Source organism: Trachurus japonicus, chromosome 13, assembly GCF_045865225.1.
Source record: "Trachurus japonicus isolate A0001 chromosome 13, Traja_1.0".
NCBI lineage: Eukaryota > Metazoa > Chordata > Actinopteri > Carangiformes > Carangidae > Trachurus > Trachurus japonicus.
Genome location: NC_140919.1, coordinates 35,692,153 through 35,713,852, shown reverse-complemented (window position 1 = coordinate 35,713,852; position 21,700 = coordinate 35,692,153). Strand labels below are relative to the sequence as shown.

At 41.2% G+C, this 21,700-nt stretch overlaps 1 protein-coding gene across 2 annotated transcripts in view; it reads right to left on the bottom strand.

Annotated features, from left to right (window-relative positions):
• LOC146976432 (CD166 antigen homolog A-like) overlaps positions 1 to 21,403 on the bottom strand; it is a 42,121-nt gene extending 20,718 nt beyond the window's left edge. Inside the window, exon 1 of one of the 2 annotated variants that reach the window (XM_085796260.1) lies at positions 21,098 to 21,403. In XM_085796260.1, coding sequence (XP_085652386.1) covers positions 21,098 to 21,158 — 61 coding nt within the window. In that variant the 5' untranslated portion in view covers positions 21,159 to 21,403. The remainder of the gene's footprint in view (positions 1 to 21,097) is intronic. The other variant, XM_085796259.1, reaches the window with a different exon arrangement.
• Positions 21,404 to 21,700: the final 297 nt, after the last annotated feature.

Genomic DNA, 21,700 nt, shown 5'->3' with positions numbered 1-21,700 from the left:
CCCATAGGCTCCATCTGTAGTACATCTGCACTAGGCCTGAGGGCTTTTTGTTTTGTCCTCAATAAATAATTTATTCTTAACAGATCCTTATCTACAAGTTCCATAAGAGACATGGTTCAAACTCTAACACATTCATTACTTTTAGGACCAAACAATGTTGTCAGCAATATAACACTGAATTCATTGTCAGCCACGCAGTGGTAGTTAGAAATTGGGGTAAAAAAACAAAACAACAAGAGATCAATTCATTTTCACACCTCCAAGATATCCATATTCTGTGTGAGATTTAACTTTGTATCCTCAAACTTTTAATAAACTCATCCATCCACTTCTAGTATTCAGGTAACTGCAAACATCTCTCTTTTTTAATGTGAAGCACTCTGTGTACGTGTACTATGATGGGTGCTATATAAATAAAGTTTTACTTACTTACTTACTAACATGCTTAGTTGTAGCTCTCAATAACATATCACAAGGTAATTTTAGAATCTACTCACGACTTAAACAATTATGGTTGTTGGCAGAACATAAAATTGAAATTATTTCGATAATTATTCCAGTCATTAATTTGTCTGGCAATACATTTTATCAAATGTGACAATTTATTTTCTTTATGTCCATAAAGGGTTTTGTTTTCAACTGCTGCTAGCACAAAAACAGCCAAATGAATATATTAGGCTGTTGTGACACACATTTATTTCACTGACACTGTTTATTAACATTTAAAAGACAGACACATGTTTTATGTGACAATAATATATGCTTGAATATGCTGTGTGAGTTTGTATACGTTAGTTATTGACTTGCTACAACTGCTGATTATATTCTGCAATGACTAATCAATGACTAATTTTTTTGAGTCATCATTTAAATTAACAAATGTAAAAAAAATAATAATAATAATAAAAAAAGTCAGTCAGTCAGTCAGTTATTGTATGGCTGGCACTGTTGGCAGTTCAGCCAAAAACAGAAAAGTGGCAAACTCTCACATTGTTGAAGCCTGGTTGGGTCTTTTTTATTTGTTTTTAATTGTTTCATTCACTTTCTTTTGGGGAGGTGTTTTGTATAAGCCCATATAGGGTTTTTAACCTCTTCCACACTTACTGTTCTTGTTTTATTTCTGTTTTTGTAATTGTCCTTGATTTTTATGGTGCAAATAAATAAAACTAAACTACAGTTTACAATTGCAATTTACTTTGTTGATTGACAAAGCAATGAATTGACCATCGTTTCCAACTCTATAATTTACGCTTTACTTGTGGCAACCATAAAAGGGAAATAAAATAAATACAAAGCCCTTACATATTCATAGCCTATCGTGAAGAGCCATTAGAGATGCACATTTTGAATTTTTTTCTGACCGATAACCGGCGCTTGTTAACCGATTATTAATCGTTAACCGATAAGATTACAACGCTGGCGGTGCTTTTTTTTTTTGCCGCTAAATACACATGTGCACCGCGACAGCTGATCAGTGCCATATCCACTGTGCTCCGTCTCAGCTGATCGCGCTCAGGTTAGATTGTCCAATGTAGAACTGTTTTAATACAAAGTGCAGCCAAACACCAGACTGAAGGAACAGCGGAGCTCCTCTGTGGAGCTGCAGGAGAGCTGCAGGTGAACAGGCTGGAGAGCAGCGACGTCCTCTTTTATTATTGACGACTCACGTTAGGTCACCGCCCAGGGTTAGTGCCCGCCGATCAGCAGTTGGTCAGGTCCAAATAAAAACTGCGTTTTTCCTGCACTTTGAGTGGCTGGAAAAAATTATATTATAGTGAACAATGGAACTGTGTATTTTTTTTCAGGTAAAGCCTCTTTTAGGCCGTTTCTTTGGGTCTGTTCACAACACTGTATGTTGTAAATCTCTGGGCAGGGCGATGGGCTGGCGTTGCTAACGGGAGGAGTGGAGAGAGTCTTCTACTGCAATTAAAGTACTTAGGGGCTATTTGTAGATCATACCCCACTTTAAAAAAAATGCTACTATCCCTTTAAGCATAATGGCTTATCTCCTTCACAGGAAACAGGAAAAAGGTCTAATAAGAGTGGATGGGTTTTTTTCTTTTTTAAACAGAAGGATGCAAGGCCACAGAGGAGTAAACCTCTACACAACATACCCTTTATACTTCAGTGTACCTGAACAACGAATAGCCTAAACTGCCTTACACTCCCTCTCGCTAGGAGAAAATTCAGTTTCCAGTAGGAAATAAATAACATAACTTCTGGAGGGACATATAGACAGCTCTCTCTCCCTTAGGCAAGAAAAACAATGTTCATTTGCTGCATCATGTGTGGTCACCACACACCTACAGACAACAGCAGGCGGGAACAGGGCTAATGCATTGCCTCCAGTCCCACCTGTCGGGATCCTATTGTTGTCTTGTGACTGAAAATGCTGGCTCCATTTTCTCTGGTTGCAGACTCGTCCTGAGGAGTTCTGAGTACTTGTGCAGACCTGCTGCTGAGGGATCACGTTGCTGCTTCCGCCTCTCGTCAGGGACTGAGACGAGAGGACAAAGAAAAAGAGGAGGGATCACGACGGGAAAGATTTATTTTTGCCTTGAGGTCTTTTAAGCCACTTGTGGAATAATGGTTGATTCCCCATAGAAACATAATGCAGTGATGTTTAAGGCTCCCCAGTCCCCATAACATTCGTTTTAATCCACACTGTAAAATGTAATTTTGATCTTTACTTCAAATAAAGAGTGATCTAAACTGATGTCTACTTAATTTGTTGACTCTCCTAGCTTACACTTAGTCAATGCAACTTTCTGGTGAAGAAAGTAATTAAACTCATCAGGAAAAGTATGAGTGAGGATTAACCATCCTCAAAGAAAGATGGCGTTAATGCTCCTTTAAAGAGAAACTATGCAAGTCTGGTCGCTTTCCTCCTGGCTATGTGCATTTGTTTACAATGAAGCCTGCGAGCGATCAAACAATAGAGCGGTACATAACATTATATATCATATATGATGTTACAAGTGTATATTTGTGTAGTTAAATTTGTCATAAACAAGAGATTACGGTTTACGTTTTTGTGTCGTGGTGCACAAAGATAAGAGCTGGGACACTGCGGAGGCGGCCCCGATCTTAAGGTTGGCTTTCAGCAAAGAGACGCAATAAGTGACATGCATGCATGTGGAAAGCAGAGCCTTCATCCCTTGTAACAAGTTAAGCCATTTATTAAACCATCACAATTACTCCAAAGCTTTTTAATTAAGGTAAAATGTGGCATAGTTGAGCTACAAATCCTGCATAGTTCTACTTTCCTTGGAAATTTTGAGGCAATCAGTTTAAGTTTTTTTTTAAAGAAAAGTGTACGAATTACATTTTTCAGTGCACTTGTTACTATAACTCAGTGGGGTTTGCTGAGATTTGCTGCCAGAGTTGGAACAGTTTTGTCAGAAATATTTCACCTTTTTTCTCTATTTTGATAGATTTCTGATTTGATGACAGCAGTACTCTGTTGGAGAAAAAATGTGACAACAGTGGTCAGGCTGTTTAACCACACACTCCTGCTGTAGCAAATAAGCAGAGTTGAAGTGATTAGGAAAGTTTGCCATTCTGAGGGATTTTCTTTTTCAATTTAAAGTTTTTCATTAAATTTCACTAATGCTGCAGCAAAAATATCTCCAGTGATACCACATTGTGTCTGAACTGTTGCCCAATTTAATAGGAAAAACACAGAACCAAACAACAAAAAAGACGCAAGACTGCCAAGGTACATTGCAAAATCATAAAAATTATTTTCTTAGTGTCAAAGAACAATCTCAATTTCTGCATCATTCCTCATTGACTATGATTAAAGCTTTGAAGCTGGGTAATAAAAGAAATAATCTAATGATTTGCAGAGTGCAAAGAAAACGTAACAGATTCAAAAACCTCTTGCATTTTTCCCTTTGATTAGCAAGCAAGTTTAAGATGAGCTTTTGAAAGGCAACCATTGTCAAGTGTTTTTAATAAATGATCAAGTTCCTTCAAATGTCTGTCTCACTCTAAAGATGCTGACAGTGCAATCAAAGCAGACAATTCAGCTTTGATTTCACTCAAATTGTTCAGCAACGCTTCAACAAAGCACTTTTAGAAAACTAATATCTTAGAGGGGGATTTTTGTTGGTACAGGAGTTAAAGGAAGCGTAAGTAAATGTTACCATTAGGCTCAAGAACATATGTCTACACTAATGGAAGGGGAAATATGTGGTGAAGTATTTTGACTTGGTATAGGCTTTGCCGCGTCGGCTATATAGCAGAGTCATGTGTTCTTCTCTGGTTGAGACAGATGGGAAGGATAAAGGCACATTACAAGAAGGGTGATTATCACTCTAAATGACTTGCCATAAGGAAATTGATCTTTTGGCATTATCATTAATCATTGAAATGTTCCCCTCTATACACTCGACCACACAAGTGTTCGTAAAACCTCCTTAAAAATGTCATAAATTACATCAGTAGATGAGCAGCATGGGTGCAGGGGCTGCTTTTAAGACAGCAGTAAGTGCACTCAGACATCATGTCCATTATGTTGTGAATTATGTATTTCAGGGGCACAGGGCAGGCGACCCGAGGGGGGGACGTGGTTGTGGGATGCCTGTGGGTAGACTTGGGGCAGATCATAGGAAAGCTCACAATCCTGATTCTAAACATCCACCAACAACTTCCATTAACGGCGTACCATTAAAGGCAACATTACGCCATTAACAAAGCACAGCCACAGCGGTTTCCGACTTATCCATTAACCCAACCTAATGCAACTAATTGCCTAACGTTTAGCCAGTGACTTCCTCCTTCCCTTTCCAGAAGAGCTGACATTACCTCACTCAAGTGTCTGAGATATGAATGAACAAGACAGACTTTTACAATTCCCAGTCAGTAGCAGACACTATGGAAAGCTAATGGATCTGCACATCAAGATAATCGTATTTCTCAGGTAAGAATTTTAAAAACTCCATCATAGCAAAGGTATGAAAGCCCGGCTTCCCTTCGCTCAAAGTAATTTCCTAAAAATAGACATGGGAAATTGGATTATCAAATAAATTTTAACTATTGAAATGGAAAAACTAGGCATTACCAACTTAAATCCTGCTTCTGCACAGCTAAAGCTCATTTTAATTAAGGTTGTGGGTAGCCATACAACGTTATTCTGAGTCCATCACTCTCTAAGATCTTTCATATAGGCTATGATAGGTCCATCAGGGCTTTTAACCCGTTTTCAACATAATAAAGAAAGAAAAAAGAAAAAAAGAAATGAAATTTGGTGCAAATACACGTAAGCTTCAACACCAACATCCGTACAGTATCTCCAATTTAAAGCAGATAACAGCGGCACGGCCGTTTCGGCTAATGCTGTGTTCAAGGCAGGCTTTTGAAACCGTAAGTTACAGCTTCAAGTCACAACTACGACTTGGTAGCGTTCCAGGTAACCCGTAGCTCGTGTTTTTACCGTCCTGTTGTCTGTGAAAGTTCCCTATAACGGCCACTCGTAACTTCCGACCCGTGAACTCGTACCAGATCGAACTGGTATGACTTCACAGGAAGGAAAAACACAAAGTACGAGTTTCCTTGAACGCACCATGAGTTAGCAGCCCCCGCCCTTGTCAGGCATCAATTGGTCCTCGTGCTACGTCACCACATTCACGCGCATCCCTTGGCTGCACACACAGCCCTTCATGCCGTTCTCTCTCCTCATTGGATAACACTTGTATCCCACAAGGAAAATTTTCTCCTCGGGTTACAGCAGAGCAGAGTGACGGAGAGACTCGTGTTTAGGCTGAAATACTTCATGTAAGTGATTGCTGACGGAAAATAGGACTATTTAGGACTTATATTAACAAAAACATTCCACTGATATCTGCTTTAATATTATCTATTGAAATGAACTGTCATTCATTCCTCAGTACTTTCACTTATATACCTATTTAATTTGACTCTGAGTTGTTTTTTTTAAGTATATTTTTTTGGCTTTTCATGCCTTTATTAGAAAGCACAGTTGAGAGAGACAGGAAATGGGGGGAGGCAGAGAGAGGGGGAACGACATGCCCGATGTAGGACCCGAACCAGGGTCGCCTCCACACACTGGGCGCCCGCTCAACCTACTGCGCCTCTCAGTGCAGTAGGTTGAGGCTGAGTTTTTTTTTTAAATGCTGCTTTTGTGCAGAGGACAGCAAGACTGAGGCCTTTTAACTCCCAATTCGGTTAAGTCAGACATGTGATTAGAAACCACTCATTCATTCTTAATTATTTCAGAGTAATTTTTGTGATAACTTTCTCCATATGCCAAGGAGCCTTCAAACTTTATTAAACTGGAGGATCCTACAGCATTATTGAATTTGTGCAGCTCACTCATGCCTAATGATGAGCTTGCATCCACATGCAACAACCCTGCTAATCACACAGGCTTCGAGTTTAAGGCACTTAATCTTGCAGTTGCTGAAACATTTCCAAGGGTAATTTTTGGAGTCTAAAGTTGAGCAGAATCTAAATCCAAACAGATTTTTTTCCCTTTTTTAAATGTTTTATTTGATCTCTGGTTGGTTTCTGCCAGTTGTCTCAGGGGCACGGATAAAGCACTGTCTTCACATGACAATTAACACACAAAAACAGAGAACATTACATGAAGAATCACACATTTGCACTGTGAGTGCGTGTGATAGAGAAGAACAAAAGAGGCAACACATGTCAAGAAAACACCATCTGCAGCTCGGATTCACGTTTGTAGTGTATATTTTGGGGATTTCAGCGTATCCATGTAGAGTGACAATATTTCAGCACCATGCATCCGTGTACAGCAGAGACCCGATAACAGGTGTATCTGATCAAACGTTTCATATGGCTCCCTGGTGTTTTTTCACTGGGTTTAAGATTATGAGCCATAGATAAAGGCTTACTGTTTCTCAGAGGGTAGTTTGAAATCTCCTTTTCCAGCTTATGAAATTAAAATTATAGACCCTTTCCCTTCAGCAACTGCAGGGAGGTATAATTAACCAAATTAAGGCTTAAAATGCAGTCAACCGATCATAAAATAAATGTTTACAGTCCCTAAATATAAGGGTTAAAAGGTGCAACAGATGGTGTGATACCTCGGATGGAGCCTCTGTGTGTGAGTAATGTGGTTAATGAATATAGTGCTCTTTGAGTGAATAAGGAGTTTGAAGTTGTATCTATAAATCTGAGGGAAAGAGATAAATTTCTTCTTAGAACCTTTTTTTTTCTCCACCCTGTTCTGCCAGATGTGTTAATAGGCTGCTTTTAAATATTCCTGCCACATTCAAAACAACCTCCTTGACATCAAAGTGCTTGTCGTTTCACCAGGTCTCTTCAAGTGGTATCACATCAGACAGGGGGGTATCAGTTTTTTTGCATACAGGCCATAAACCTGCCAGCCTCACTTGCCTGGAGCATCCCAGCCAACTAGAGCAAGAGTGACTTCTGGTGTAAGTATCTGCTCTCCGGATTAGATATTGAACATCATTTGTAATCAGTTTTACTGCTGGCCTAGAGGATCCTCGGCACTAATGTCATGCAGTAAAAGGAATAGGATGTGAAGCAGACTGGTAGTGGAACAATTAGTCGATGAACCAATGAATTGAACATCAGAAAATGTCTGATGCACGTTACTCATCAAAGATTCCCTGCTCTTCTCTGTTCTATATAGCTGTAAACTCTGTTTGTCATTCTGTTATAGTGTAACCCATTACACACCCCCATTCACAACATCAGTGCTGCATTTATTTTACTGTGATATAAAAGAGGGAAAAGCTGAAAATCCTCATTAGAAGTGTGAGCTAGAGAGTGGCGGCCATTTTTTACTTGAAAAATGACTAAAATTAAAAGTCGATTATCAAACTGTCAGTGAATCATTTTCTGTTGATCCATTAATCGGCTAATCGTTTCAGCTCTCAATCGATTAGTGAAGTCATACATCAAATAAAAAATGTCAAACACTCTTGCTACTTTTCCCCTGTTTCATATCACCGCAAACTGTACAACTTTGGGGGTTTGGACTGTTTGGGAGATTAAAAAAAAAAAGCAATTTGCACATCTCTTTAGGCTCGGGGGGACGTGTGATGGGCATTTCCCCCTTATTTTCTGTCAGAAATGTGACAGTGGAATTGGTAATGGAAATAATTGTTAGTTGCAGCCGTAGCCAAGACGCATGACACACACTCATACTCAGCGTATTATATATGCAAACAGACAGAGCCCTACAGGAGGATCAAGATGGAAACATACAGCACACCATCAGACTAAAAGCATCTTCCTACTGGTAGAAAATTCAGTGAATTTTATATATACTTTGAAATATTTGGCCAGCTGGCAGCTACAGACTACCACTATTTACTCAACTGCAGTCAGCTTTTAGTACAAGTTCCTGCCTGCCCGCCTGTCTGTCTGTCCGTCTCTCTGTCTACACCACAAGAGTTCTCTCTCCTGTAAAAGCGGCCCCGCCCTGTCCCTGCCCCCAACCCACACTGCCTCAGAAAAAAAAGTATTAAAAAACCTTTTAACACGAGGTAGCCCATTGGTCCTCAGGGAGCTGCTGTGTTTACTATTATACTATCTGTATGACCATATTATAGTTGCAGGTATTGCCTGAGGATGCCAATCAGACCTGCTGCAACAACACTCCCCTGTTCAAGGTAAACGGATCCTTGTCTGTATAGCAGAGCTGGAAACAAACCCACACACGGCTAACCCTGACCAGAGCAGTGGAGAAAGAGGGAGATGAATCAGCCCCATCACTTTTCTCCATGGGTAAACAAGAAAGCATCCACTTATCGATCTTAAAGTGCTTCATTAGACGCTGCATGAGGCATGATTAATGGAAATATGTAGAATAGCTTTATTATTGTCTAGATTTAATGCACAGCGGCCGCCTACCTTCACATATCAATAATGTATGCCTTGTTAGTCCGTAAACAACAGAAAATATTATTAGTTAGATATTTTCATTTGCTCAGTAGACGTCTTATGTAGCCCTCATATCTGGTAATTGCTGTGGCGAAGTTGATAGTTTCACATTAGTTGAGCAAAGAGTTGTGTGTGCTGTTGTGCACTCATAATGACACACCTGACCTTCTAACCCTTCACAGTGAAACAGAGCAGGCAGTGCTCCCCATTCCAATAAGCCAAACAGCCTGGTTGGTATTAAGAGGGCATGACGGTTTCAAATTCTGTCCTGCTTCAGCTTCTGGCTCTGGGGGGGTCCTAAAGCCTCGGCTGGCTTAACAGAGCAGAGAGTGGTGGGAGGAATACATGGAATGCAGATAGTACATACAAAGGATTATGTACCTGCTTGCACATCAGATCTGTGTGGTTTCACATTTAATACCCATGGACCAGTGTCCGCTTTGATGGAGCACTATGAAAGGTTGGAGATTAACATGCACTGTCATACCACAGAGTCTACAACTTCAGGACTTGCAGACATATGTGGCAGGAAAACCGCCAGCGTGATTTGGCTGAGAAGGTTAACAATGCCGCCAAGCCGGCTTTTGTTTTTGTGTTTGTGTATGGCAAATTTGGGTATTCCTCAATGGGGGAAATGTTTGCTGTTGTGAAATAAATTCGCTTAGGTCCAAAAGACAATTTATCTCTTGTTGAAGTAAGGTCACAAATAGCGTTATGTTGCTTTTCTCAAAGACACAACAGATAAAACTGTCACAGCAAACCCAATCTTACTCTTTTATCAGTGCCTCTTGTTTCTGTAAAATGAGACAACCACTCTCGGTTTATGTAATTCAGCATATGTCACCGTCAACCCTGTGCATGGGTCCTCTAAGGCATAATAATTTCATTAGTGGCTATTACATTTTCTTCTTCCATCATGACATGGGAAGAGAACCATACATCAAAGTAAGTGCTTTTAACCATCCGCCCTTGCATCGCATGTAACGTCTCCTCCCTCCCTGCTTCTTGTCCTGTGTGCTACATCCAGAACAAAAAAGCAGAAGAGAAGCCCTGAAGATCTAATGGGCCCTGAGCAGCGCAGAAACACAACACTTTACACTAAAATGTCAATAAGGAAAATGTGCCAACACCTCTTCTATCTTGTATCCACAAAAATATCAAAATATCTACAGTTTGGCCCAAAGAGCCCAGGGGTAAAAGTCGCCATGGGAATATCTCGCACAGACTTCCCCCCTTCAAGCAAACTGAGTCAACAGGTTCTGAAAAGTCTTCTGGAGCAATGAGCTGCTTCTTCTGCAGGGTCAGACGAAAAAACACAGAGGCTCAAGGACAAAAGCTATAAATTCTAACAGAACAAACCCCCCCCAGTGATAATTAGCAGTGTCTTCACTTTGGAAAAAAACACCAAAAACTAAATCTAGTGTTGAAAACTGTACCTGCAGTGTGAATGTATTTTTAGCCAAGCTACCAGTGGGGCTGGTGATGGTGGTTGGTCCACCGCTTTGGTCCAGAGTAAAGTATCTCAACAACTATTGGATTGACATGACATTTTCTACAGAGACTCCTGACTCCTAATTTAGATTTTGATCCCTTAACAGCATCACCATATTTACCCTAAGGCTAAACAATTATTTAAATTATCATTAAAAATATTTTCCAAATTCATTGATTAATCAAAATACATTCCCTCAGACCAATACAACTCCCTCAAATGTCTTGATTAGTCCAACAGGCCAAAACCTAAAAAATATTCACCATCATGTATGACAAAGAAAAGCAGTAAATCCATATATTTAAGAGGCAATAAACACAATTCATTCATTGATATTTGTTGACTAATTTGTCCTATATATTGTTGTTCTGACAAGTCTCAATACGTTTCAGCTCATCCAGTGAAAGCCATAAAGAAAAGGCCATGAAGATGTGGCCTTGGGCTCTCATAATGTTTATTTCTCTCTTTAACATACAAAATTAATCAAGGAATTAGCCATTGTATTAATGGACAATGAAAGAAATCATTGTTTGCAACCCTTTCATAGGCATTCATGTTGCCCTTGAGACAAACTGTAATAACTTAAAATCAAATTTCCATGTAGCTCTCGGATAAAACCGATTTTGCACTTAGTAAAGACCTGCAAAATTTCCATTAGCTGAATGCAATGAGGTAGGTAATTCGCAAATGCTAGCATCCTTACAAACTACCAGTAATATGATGATTACTAAGACTGTTAAAATGGTAAACATACCAGCTATATCAGCCTGTTAGCATGCTACCATTAGCATTGAGCTCAGGGTTGTGTAGCTACTTCTGAGCCTTGGTTCAAAATCACAGAATAAACTCTTTACTTGTCTCAGCTTAGTGTCAAAAAGAAGTTCTGTAGAAACAAAACAAGAAGGAGGGGAAAAGTACAAAAAAACAATTCATCGCCTGTCTCTACCGTCTTCAGTTTTTAATATGAAAAACATGCATATTTGCAGATGTAATGGCCTGAGATGCGAAAATACAGTAAAAGATAAACATAAACGAGGACAATAACACATACATTTACTCAGGCATGATATCTGAAGAAATACCGCCCTGAGCAGGAAGGTAACAAAGCTGTCCAATTATTAGAAACCCACTGGGAGTTATTATTGTCTGAACAAATACGCTCGTAATGACAAAGTGTGGCTCTGGTATTGTCTTGGTTTAGTGCATCCGTTTGTGTCTGTTTATAGATGAGCATGCAGTGGCAAGCCCTCCAATTTGAGGCAGGTAATCCTGAGATTTCCTCAGAAAAGGAGTTCAAAATCCAGCTCGCTTTACCCTAAATGGCCCTGCCCCCCCCCCAAAAAAAAAATACTGTTCATTTTTCACTGTCAGATTTTTGCTGTGTGACCCTGTGCGTTCAAATGAAATCACTTTCATTATATGAGGAAATGATGTGTCATCTCCTCTGCATCTACTACTTGTGTAGGGGGAGAAATGAATGGTAGCATAATGGGTTATGGCATCTTCATTACTCAAAATTAAACACAGCAAAGTTCATTTAACAACATCCTCACTCTATAGACCAGCCAGGCATGGCACTAATGCAAGTTCTATGTGACAAGGGCATCATGGTAGACAGCCTGCTTGTGAGTTCACTGTTAAACAGCACCTTTTTTTCTTCTCCGACCACCCTGCAGTCGAATCAGAGTAAAATCAAAACTCCTACGTGCTGGCTTTTGTTTTGTAAGAGGATAAGTCAGAACAAAAGTCGGTATTTAGATTGCACCAGTGGGATGTATAATGCTTAGAAATTCTCCCAAGGAACACAAGACGTCTTGACCTCTGAAGGCATCCCATTAGAAAATTAAGTATTGCATCCAATTACCAGACAAGCATCTCTTCACCTTCCTCGTAGGGTCTGGCAGAGAAACAGCTTAATACTCAGCAGCAAGGCAAAGCGTCTTATCACCAAACATCTAACAGATCCACAAGTCATGCATCACATAAAACATCGCAAGTAGGGTAATTGCCATGCAAAAAGCAACCACTTGACTTCTTTGAATAAAAACTGAGGTAAAATATAAGGAAATGGGACTGCCACTGCTGATGCATTCAGCTTACAAGACCGTTTTCTGACTGACATTTTGTAATCTGCTGCAGGATTACATTTCTTCTCAATTAATCGTGTTTTTTTTCCACATTTGCCCTGAGGTCAGGAAATGGATGGACATCTTAACTGTCCACGGACTGAAATGTGGAAAAATCTTGCTTTCAAGAGGGAATGGGATATGATTCATGTGCATTGACAGACGGGGTGAAAAATAACTTTGATTTTCATCAATATGCACAGTTAAGATGTTCTGCAGATCATAAATTTATAAATACAAGTTTTACATATCCCCACAAGTTTACATTTGTATTACCACCAACCTTATAGTTATAACTAGCTCACCATTTCAAATGTTTACTTTTAGCCATATGTTTCAGTTTACTTTTAACTAAACTAAACATTTTGACAGTGTACATTACTTTTAGATACTTATTTCAGTTTTCTATTTTATTAAGTTAATTTTTTCAGTTGTTTAGTCATGACTTTCATATTTTTTCAAGTTGTTCAAAACTTTTGGCTGTTTCACCTGTCCATTAACTTCATAAATATGTCAAATACTACTATGTAATCAATTCATCTATCACTGTTACTATTTTAACTTGCCATTTGGGTGTTAAAACTACTTCTTTTTACACAGGTGCCACTATAATGCTGTTCGCAGAAGACCCCTCATTACGCCAGCTTCACTTGTTTACACTGAGCCAAACAAAGCCAGCATAATGCTGCCGCTGCCCCGTGTGTGATATTAGATAGCATCCTGGTGTACCAGAAACAGAGCCATGCTCTTTGGGTGAGGCTGGATAATGGCACAACATTCCTGTCTTGAACTGACTGTGGAGTTGCAGACTGGTTGCTGTGTATTGTGCCATTAACCTGTTGTTGTAGCTGGCAGCTTGCTGCTTACTGTGACAATGAATTTTACCCCAAACCACATATATGTGAATATGTATATGTAATCAAACTGTAATTTCTGCCTCTTTCAGATGAGTTGGGTTACTTTACAGTCTCTTCACATACTCCTTGGCAACTTTAGAAGATACTCCTGGCTGGGATCTGATGTTTACACTGGCACGGAAAAGCCAGTGACCCCTCTGGAATTATCTGAGGTTATGCTGTCAAATCTTCATCTAAATTGCAAAGAGGAACAAACACAATCTGTTTTAACTAAGAACACAGACATTATCATTGTCATTCGAACATTCACAGTGGAGCTTGCAAAAAGCATGTGAACCCTCGAGAAGGGTATTGGTAAGATCTTAGTTTACTTTAACTTGGCAATAGCATAAATATTTAGACACTTTGTGTTTGTTACTTATAAGAAGTGTCTGCTGATCATGGGAGCCTGGTATCCTGCCATGACACCACAGAACATCATCCCAAAATGTGACACACACTGTACGGAGAGTAATGACTTTGTTGCTTCGCTGCCTCTTGGTCTGAGTAGCTCCTCTTCATCAAAGTGAAAATTAATTTCTAAATTTATCAAGGTATATACTGTATATGACCATTTAGTAGCCCGGGCGTTTAATATGCTAAATCAACTTGGAGCCCAGGCGTTTATAAGAACCAAGCGGGGATTTGCAACAGGCTACTATTTATTTTTCCAATGACGAGCACCAGGCCATTATTTGCAAAGAACAAGGAGGTCACACTGGGACCACACCACTCGAACAAAACTAACACACTCACTGTACACAACACAACTGTGTTACACACTGTAACACAACTGTCGCCTTCGCTGCCATCAGCTGCCACCCTCAGCCCACACACCTGGGATACCAATAAACAGCAATATTGCAGTTTAATTGAACGGGCGTTTAATATGCTGAATGAGGTTGGACTCCCGGTGGCTTTTAGAGCACAGGCGCGTCTTTGCACGTGGGCGACTATTTGGTCATATACGATGATATCAGGATGGCAGTCTGCCTGCTGTAGCTCACAATAGGACAATGACCCTAGAGATCAGAATAAATCTATTAACCCAGTAGAGATGCTGTGGATTGACGGGGGGGGGGGGGGGGGGGGGGGGGGCACTCTAACCAGAAACCCTAGGAATATATCTGGCCTGAAGCAGTCCTGTCGTTCCACCTGAATATTATGCATTCAGTCTGATCAGCACTTCTTTGTTTGAGGTTCTTGGTTGTTTCCACCAGCACTGTCAATATGTAATTGGGGTGTTCACTGTAATCGTTTGTTTGATACTGGCTTAAGGACAATGTGTTTGTGACTTAGTCAAATATCAGTTTGGCACCATTTAATTTGCATACTTAGTTCACACATTTTCTTGCTTCTGTAAACCAGCTAGAAAATCCAGCAAATGAGACTTTAGCAAAAAAGATAATAGTGTGATTAAAAAGATGAGAGAGGCAGTTTGAAGAAATATCATGAATTTAAATTTAAGACGTCTTTCAGGAGCATGTTTTAGAGCTCTGTAAGAGTTCAAGGGTAGTCCCAAGTGCATTGATACATTGATGACCCAGAGAGATGGGCAAACCATTTAATCTTCTATCTTGTTTCTCACTCAGGCGCTAACTGAATGACAGGCTTTTAATTCCAATCAGAGATACACTCTTGCCGTCCCCTGTGAAAGAAAATCTCCCTGAATGAGAACTCCTGTCTCCTGCAAGTTCAGCCGGAGCAGCGTGTAATCAAAGATAGCTCCAGGCACTGCAGGCTGCTGTTGCACTCTATGAAGGACTGATGGTGGACATTGGCACAACACAAAGAAACAGCTTTTAAAATGGCAAGAATGTGAATGCTGAGGTCACATGGAGACACAAGACCATTCTGTTGGGTCCCAAAGGCAGGACGTAACAGGGAGCAGAGCGATGTTTCATGAATGATGAAAACCACCGAACAGCATCTGAATGAATAGAGCGACTTCTCAGTATTGCAAAAGAGCTTTGGATCGGACAGAGGCTGATTCAGAAATGAATGGGAAGACACAACTCCATGCCACGTTATTAGTTAGCCGCAGGCTCAAAATTAATGTTTTACCTTTTGCACAAAAGCTATGTCAACCTGACTGACTTCCCTGAGCGGCAGACAAAGTCAAAACAAAGGTTTAATACAATAGCAATTTTCTGTCTTGCCACTTGACGGTTGTAAATAGGCAGAAATAATGACTTTATGGGAGTGCAGGTTTAAATATCAGAGGCTCACCGCTGACCCTCTTGTTGGGTCAGGAGGAGCCCCTGCTGCTGGTAAGTCCCATGTGGTGACACTCTGCTGTCAGTGGTGGGAACAGTGTTACTGCTTTGTCTTTGTTTTATCTATAAGATACATTTTAATGAGAAAAAGAAGTTCATTAAATGCGATTTACAAGAACAAAGGCCGCATAAGCACCCCTGGCTTTCCATACACATGTGCTCCTTTATGGTATTCCTTAAATATTCTCTGGGGTTGAATGATTACCATCACAGTTAATGGAGGCCTCTCAAAGAATTCATTAAAATAGAGCAATGACTCTAATGGAGAATTTGAACAAAGATCCGGGCCTTGTTAGAGATGGGTGTGGCCACAGGCTTTTCATATGGAGGAGGGATGCCCTCCCCTCCGCCTCCTCCGCCGCCCCAGTCAGGTTGCACATGTGAAGTGCAGGAACAGGCAGCAGCTACTCTATTCCCTCTCCGAGGGGTGTGTGCTGTTCCATATTAATGACAAAGAGAGGAGCGGGAGCAAGAAGTCGCTATCATACACTCATTTGTTTAAAAAGGGCCAGCCTCACAATACAGTCGGCGGGAGTCCACAGGAATCCAGTGAAAGCTTGGAGGCTGCGTCAATGACAAAAGACAGAAACAACCTCACTTTTTTTGTCCCTGAAACAAGGGCTGCCCAATTTCTGACTGCCGTGGTCTTTCACCAAAACCAAGGATACCTTCATGCATTTGAATGGGGGTATTCCTGCATAAAGAAAGAAGCACTACTGCATAGCACGGTCATCTCCCTCCTGTTGTTAAGCCTTTCTTTATGGCTGAAACAATAGCACTCTGGTCCCTCCCCTCCAATGACAAATAAACCAGGAGCCTTTGTGCAAAATGAGAAAATGGAAAACAGAAATCTGAGATGTTGCTTGTGTATGGTAAAATATAAGCTTATTGTCTTAACTAAATGCTCTCACCTCAGCTAAAGCATGTGAACTATAAAACTACATGTGCAAACTAAGTGCTGCATTCAAATTTGAACTTCCTCTCTAAAAGTGGTGAAATTCAAGCAAATTAAACCAAAAATGAAGTGAAAAAATGGGTGGCTGAGGACACAATTTCAGCTGAGAGTATATAAATTGAATATACCTCACACTCTGGCTCAAAAAGTGGGGCAAGCCAATCACCAAGCTGTAATTAAGATTCACTTGCTGCTATTTTACTGATAATTCAGAGTGTAAAACTGTCAGGGGCGAACAAAAGACCTTTTCCTTATTGAGTCATTGCCTGAGAGTGATTACTTTTGCCACACAAGTCCTTTCATTTCCTCAAGGGAAAGCCACTCATACATCTCCCTGCTCTGTGAGGCCAAGGGAGACAGGATTGCTCTCTGCAACGTGTAGGAAGCTCAGCGTGGTCATGAGGTCGATCGACGATCGTATATCCCCACTGCTGTCTGACAACATTTAATCTAACGGGGAAGTTTGGTTTGCTGATGAAATGTTGGGAGAGAAAAAAAAAAAAAAAAACTCAACTGCTGTAGTGCTTTTCTCATAAAACAACAACTACTGCTAAAAGTAAAAAATGGAGTAAAGGAGTTAATGTTATCATGTCAGTCAATGTGAGTGATGGGAACAAACGGTAGCTTCTTTCAACAACTGCACACACAAACAGGCATCATAAAGAGACACTCGCCCCCTTCACGGCCCTAAAAACCAACACTCCTCCTCCACCTGTTCAGTATCCTGCTGGGGGTGGAGAGAAATGTGTGTGTGCACCACTCCAGCAGACACTGTGATGGGTGCAGGGTAGGCAAAGACTAAAATAAAAAAACTGAAAAACAACTGTAGTGCATGTCTAATATTGAACTGTGTTACATCAGGATAACAGTTTCATGCATCTGTGCTCCTGTGTTGTCGCTCAGGCAGCCTCACTGTATTGATTAATCAACATTTAATTTTAGCTCCACTGTATGAGTCATCACACCTTATGGTAAAGACGCATATACGCTACAATGACCATACAGGGAGGTTAATGATAATCTAACATTTTCACAATTTTATCTAAAACCTCTTTCTGTGCCACATCAAAAATTATGTAACAGCCACGTTTTAATTTCATCATAACTTCCGAGGATATTTTTAGCCTTTCTGTGTTTTTACATCAGCCAAAATTTCATCTTTATTTTTAGTTTCTTGTAATTTAAAGCTTAAAGTTACCATGTCAGTAGTTAATTAAGTGTGATCCTCACATCCAGGCCGTAAAGTGCTGCTGCCAGGGGCGCTGGTAGGAATTTGCACTCCCTGATGGGAGGGGACACTTGGTTCCCAATTCTAATGCTGCTGTAATTTACAGTGCCATCCGACCTGTCTGAACAGCTCCCCTGTTGTCTGAGGAGCCCATGGAAGTGTCCACCTTCTCTCTCTTTCAGCAGCGCTTCTGTCTCCTGCTCACATTGCCACTTATTTCTTATTCAGACCCAGGCCTGAGGAGCACATAATGCACACCAACAAGCTTGCACACACAAACTTGATTCCTCCTTGCAGAACATCTGTTTCTTTCTTACATCTCACTGGTTTTGTGATTCTTGGGTGAATGATGGCATCTGCCACACTTTCCACTCAGTAGTCACTCAGGTTGTTTCTCAATCAAGAAAAGACAAGTATACAAACTGCAACTCTAGAATAGAATCCACTTCACAGCTTCGCTCTAAACACAGGACTGAGGGTCCGACAGAGCCTTTTGAGAGATGTAATGAGCCAAATTTGGGTTAAGCACCCCAGCAGGATAATGGCGTGTCTAGTGATCACATTTGAGGCCATTTTAACCATTTCGGTTATAAAAAGTGAGAGGAAGCATGGATTAGGGGGTTTGCTGTCAGTCAGACTGCATAGTCTCCTGCTGAATTTCATTCTGCAGATTCTCCCCATTTCCTCATGTTTTTATTCAGTTACTCCTAAATCGATTGTGTTCTGTAGCTTGCCGGCGAGCCATTTGCTGAATTTGATCAACGAAAAAATAATAAAGTACTCAAAGAGAGAAAGTCTTAAAGTGATAGTAGCAAAGTGAAGTACAGATGTGGCTTTTCCATTCAAAGTCATCATTCGGTTGAGTTCCCATACTTCTCATGAATGCATCTGAATTTTGCATGCAGGAATACAATACTTTGCAAGTCACAAAGAAATCTCTTTTCAAAGAAGAAACAACCGCAAGCAGTACTCAGACATCAAGAAGATACCAGCTATGAGCAAGACAGGACGTGCTCAAGAACACAAACACACTGTTGTACAAAATCTTAGATGTAACCCAAACATGCAATTAAATCTGCTCCTTCCTTTGCTAGTGAATTAACAACAAACATTCATGAGACACGCCTGCATATAACCTAGTTAAAGATGATAGAGAGGATGGTGAATCTCTCCCAGGTGAAATTGAGTGACCCCTGCAAAGAGATTAGTCCATTAGCAAAAGGGAGAGCCCCACTTGCTTGACAAGCAATGCCAGCTGTGACACCGAGCGCTGCCTGCCTGTTCAGGAGAGGAGGTGGGGTGGCGAGGGTGGTGGTGGTGGGGGAAGGGTGGAGACAAGGGAGTGAACAAAAAAAAAAACAGATGCATCTTTCCAGACTGTTTGTTCAGAGACTAATTCAGGGCTCTGTTTTTCTGTTCTATCTGGTTGTGGCAGTGGCTCGGCCTTTAACGCTGGAGTCCCTGGAGCTGTTGCCATTTCACCAGTTCAAAGATAATAAACACAGGCCTGTTTTTTATTATGAGTATTGATGCAGCTTTTATTGCAGAATCCGAAACACAATAATCCCCTTCAGTCAGATTTTGCCCAGACTGAGAAAAGCAGCAAAGAATATAAAGAATATTTCTGTTTAGTTTTTTTTTTTTTTAAACTCAACTCAACAAAAAGCTTCACTTTCTGTACTTTTCTGGCCGTCTCTCGTAAGCAAACATGTAACACATGTTTTGACCATCAACTAAGGCAGCGTGTCTGCTAAACACACAGCATTGTGGACAACCATAAAACCAAACCTCATTACCAACTCACTGCACTCTCCTCCAGTCTCAAGCACACGGCACTGCAGCGGCACAGCGGCGTGAAGACACCTTAAGAGGGCCATTCGTTTCCTCTCAAATAAACCACCTGAGCCTGACTGATAGGTGCTGCATGGTGTTAATTTACAACAACAGGCGCCACAGAAGTGCGATGAGGTGGAAGGAAATACAGTGAGATCAACCTCTCCGCCCCTCTGAGCTCCCGTGCAGCTTTGCTTAATGGCCTGGCTGAGTGATTTGAGCACATGGTACTACCTGTTGGCCTGAGGGAGCAGGCTGCAAAACAGCTCTGACATCTCCTGCACGCTTAACTCAAAATCCACAATAAAAGATGTATTTTTGAAATGCAGGCCCTGTCCTTGTTTCGCCTTCTTCTCAAAGAGTGGCAACATCATTTTTTTTTTTGAAACACATCTTCAGATCACCATTTAAAGCCAAGTTACTGCATTGACATAGCACAAAGAAAGCACATCTCTCTGCTGCAAGTTGGAAAAATTCACTTTGCACAGACCAATCCAAAAAATGAGCCTTATCCTATGTGTAATTATGAAAAGGATCCTGTCAGGAGTGCACCCCCCCACCCTCTCACCACACACAACAGGCAGCCCATAATTACAGTAAACCAGACAGGATGTGCAGAGAGCATCATTCTGCTCAACAGACTGAGTTAACAAGGGAGAAAACACATAGAAAATGAGGTAGCATCATGATGACATCATAGCATGAGCACATGTGAAGGGCTGATGATGACGACTACCTCTCTGCCTCTCCCCATGATGTGGGGTATAAAGAAGAGGGGGGGGGGGGTAACAATGGGCAAAAAAATGTATGTCACATAAGCAGCTTATAGACAGAAAAGTCACTTTTTTTACACATAGTTAGCAGGGACTTATCACAGCAGATATAATAATAAACCTTTTATTGAGTAGAGTGGAGTTATTACTAAGTAGCTACTTACTCTCTTTATAGGTAAAAGAACAAAAGATAGATTTTCTTTTTTTCATAATTTAACCCACGGGGGAAAGTAAGCACTCTCTTATATGCAGTTTATAAGACACACATACACACGCTAGTCTTTTTAAAATAAGGTAACTGTTTTTCACGGAACCACACAAAAGGCGCATCATGACTGACTTACTATAACTAGCCCAAACTATATTACCGGTAGCCTACATCACACTAACTTATAGGACTACACTACATCCAAGGACCCACCGGGGACCCTACGCCATCCCAATCCCCAGAAATGTGGTCGACAAACCGGGATTAAGTTTGGATAGCACCTGCGTGCGGCAGGGAGCCGGGACTTTCCGGCTCATACCTGCGGTTTTATGTGCACGGGCGCACTCCGCACGAGCACCAGCAGCGGCAGCAGCAGCACCGCCCGGTTAATGAGACAATGGCTTACCTCGACTGAGGAGCGCGGTGATGAGCAGGGCGCACACGCAGCTGGCGGACAACAAGTGCATCCTGACGAGTCTCTCAGGTCCTGAGCCGGCTCTATGTGTTTCAGAGGTGTGTTTAAAAAAAAAAGAGGAGAAAACACCTGGTTGAGTTTTCTCTTTCTTTCTTTCTTTCTTTCTTTCTTTCTTTCTTTCAATAGATGTGTTAAATGAAACGGGTCCAGTGAGGGTAGTTCAGTTCAGATCAGTTTTGGCTCTTCTCCCCCCGTTGTGGCATGTGCTCGCCAACTCGCGCTCACAGCAGTTCTGGTGGAACAGGTAATTGCGAGGGGCACACAGACGAGCGCGAGGGCGGGGGATACTGTCTGCGGCTCCGCCCCCACCCTCCTCCTCTCCCCCCTCCCACACTCTCACCCCCTCCCTCACCACCACCACCACCACCATCCCGCCCATTTTCTTGAGACTTGATTCAGCTCCCCTCCCTCCTCACCACCCCCCACTAACCCCACCCCCAACTCGCACCCCCTTTTACTCTCATCTCCAGCTCCCCCACCACCATGTATCCCCCAGCTCCACTCACTCACAGACTATAGCCTGCCCTACATGCT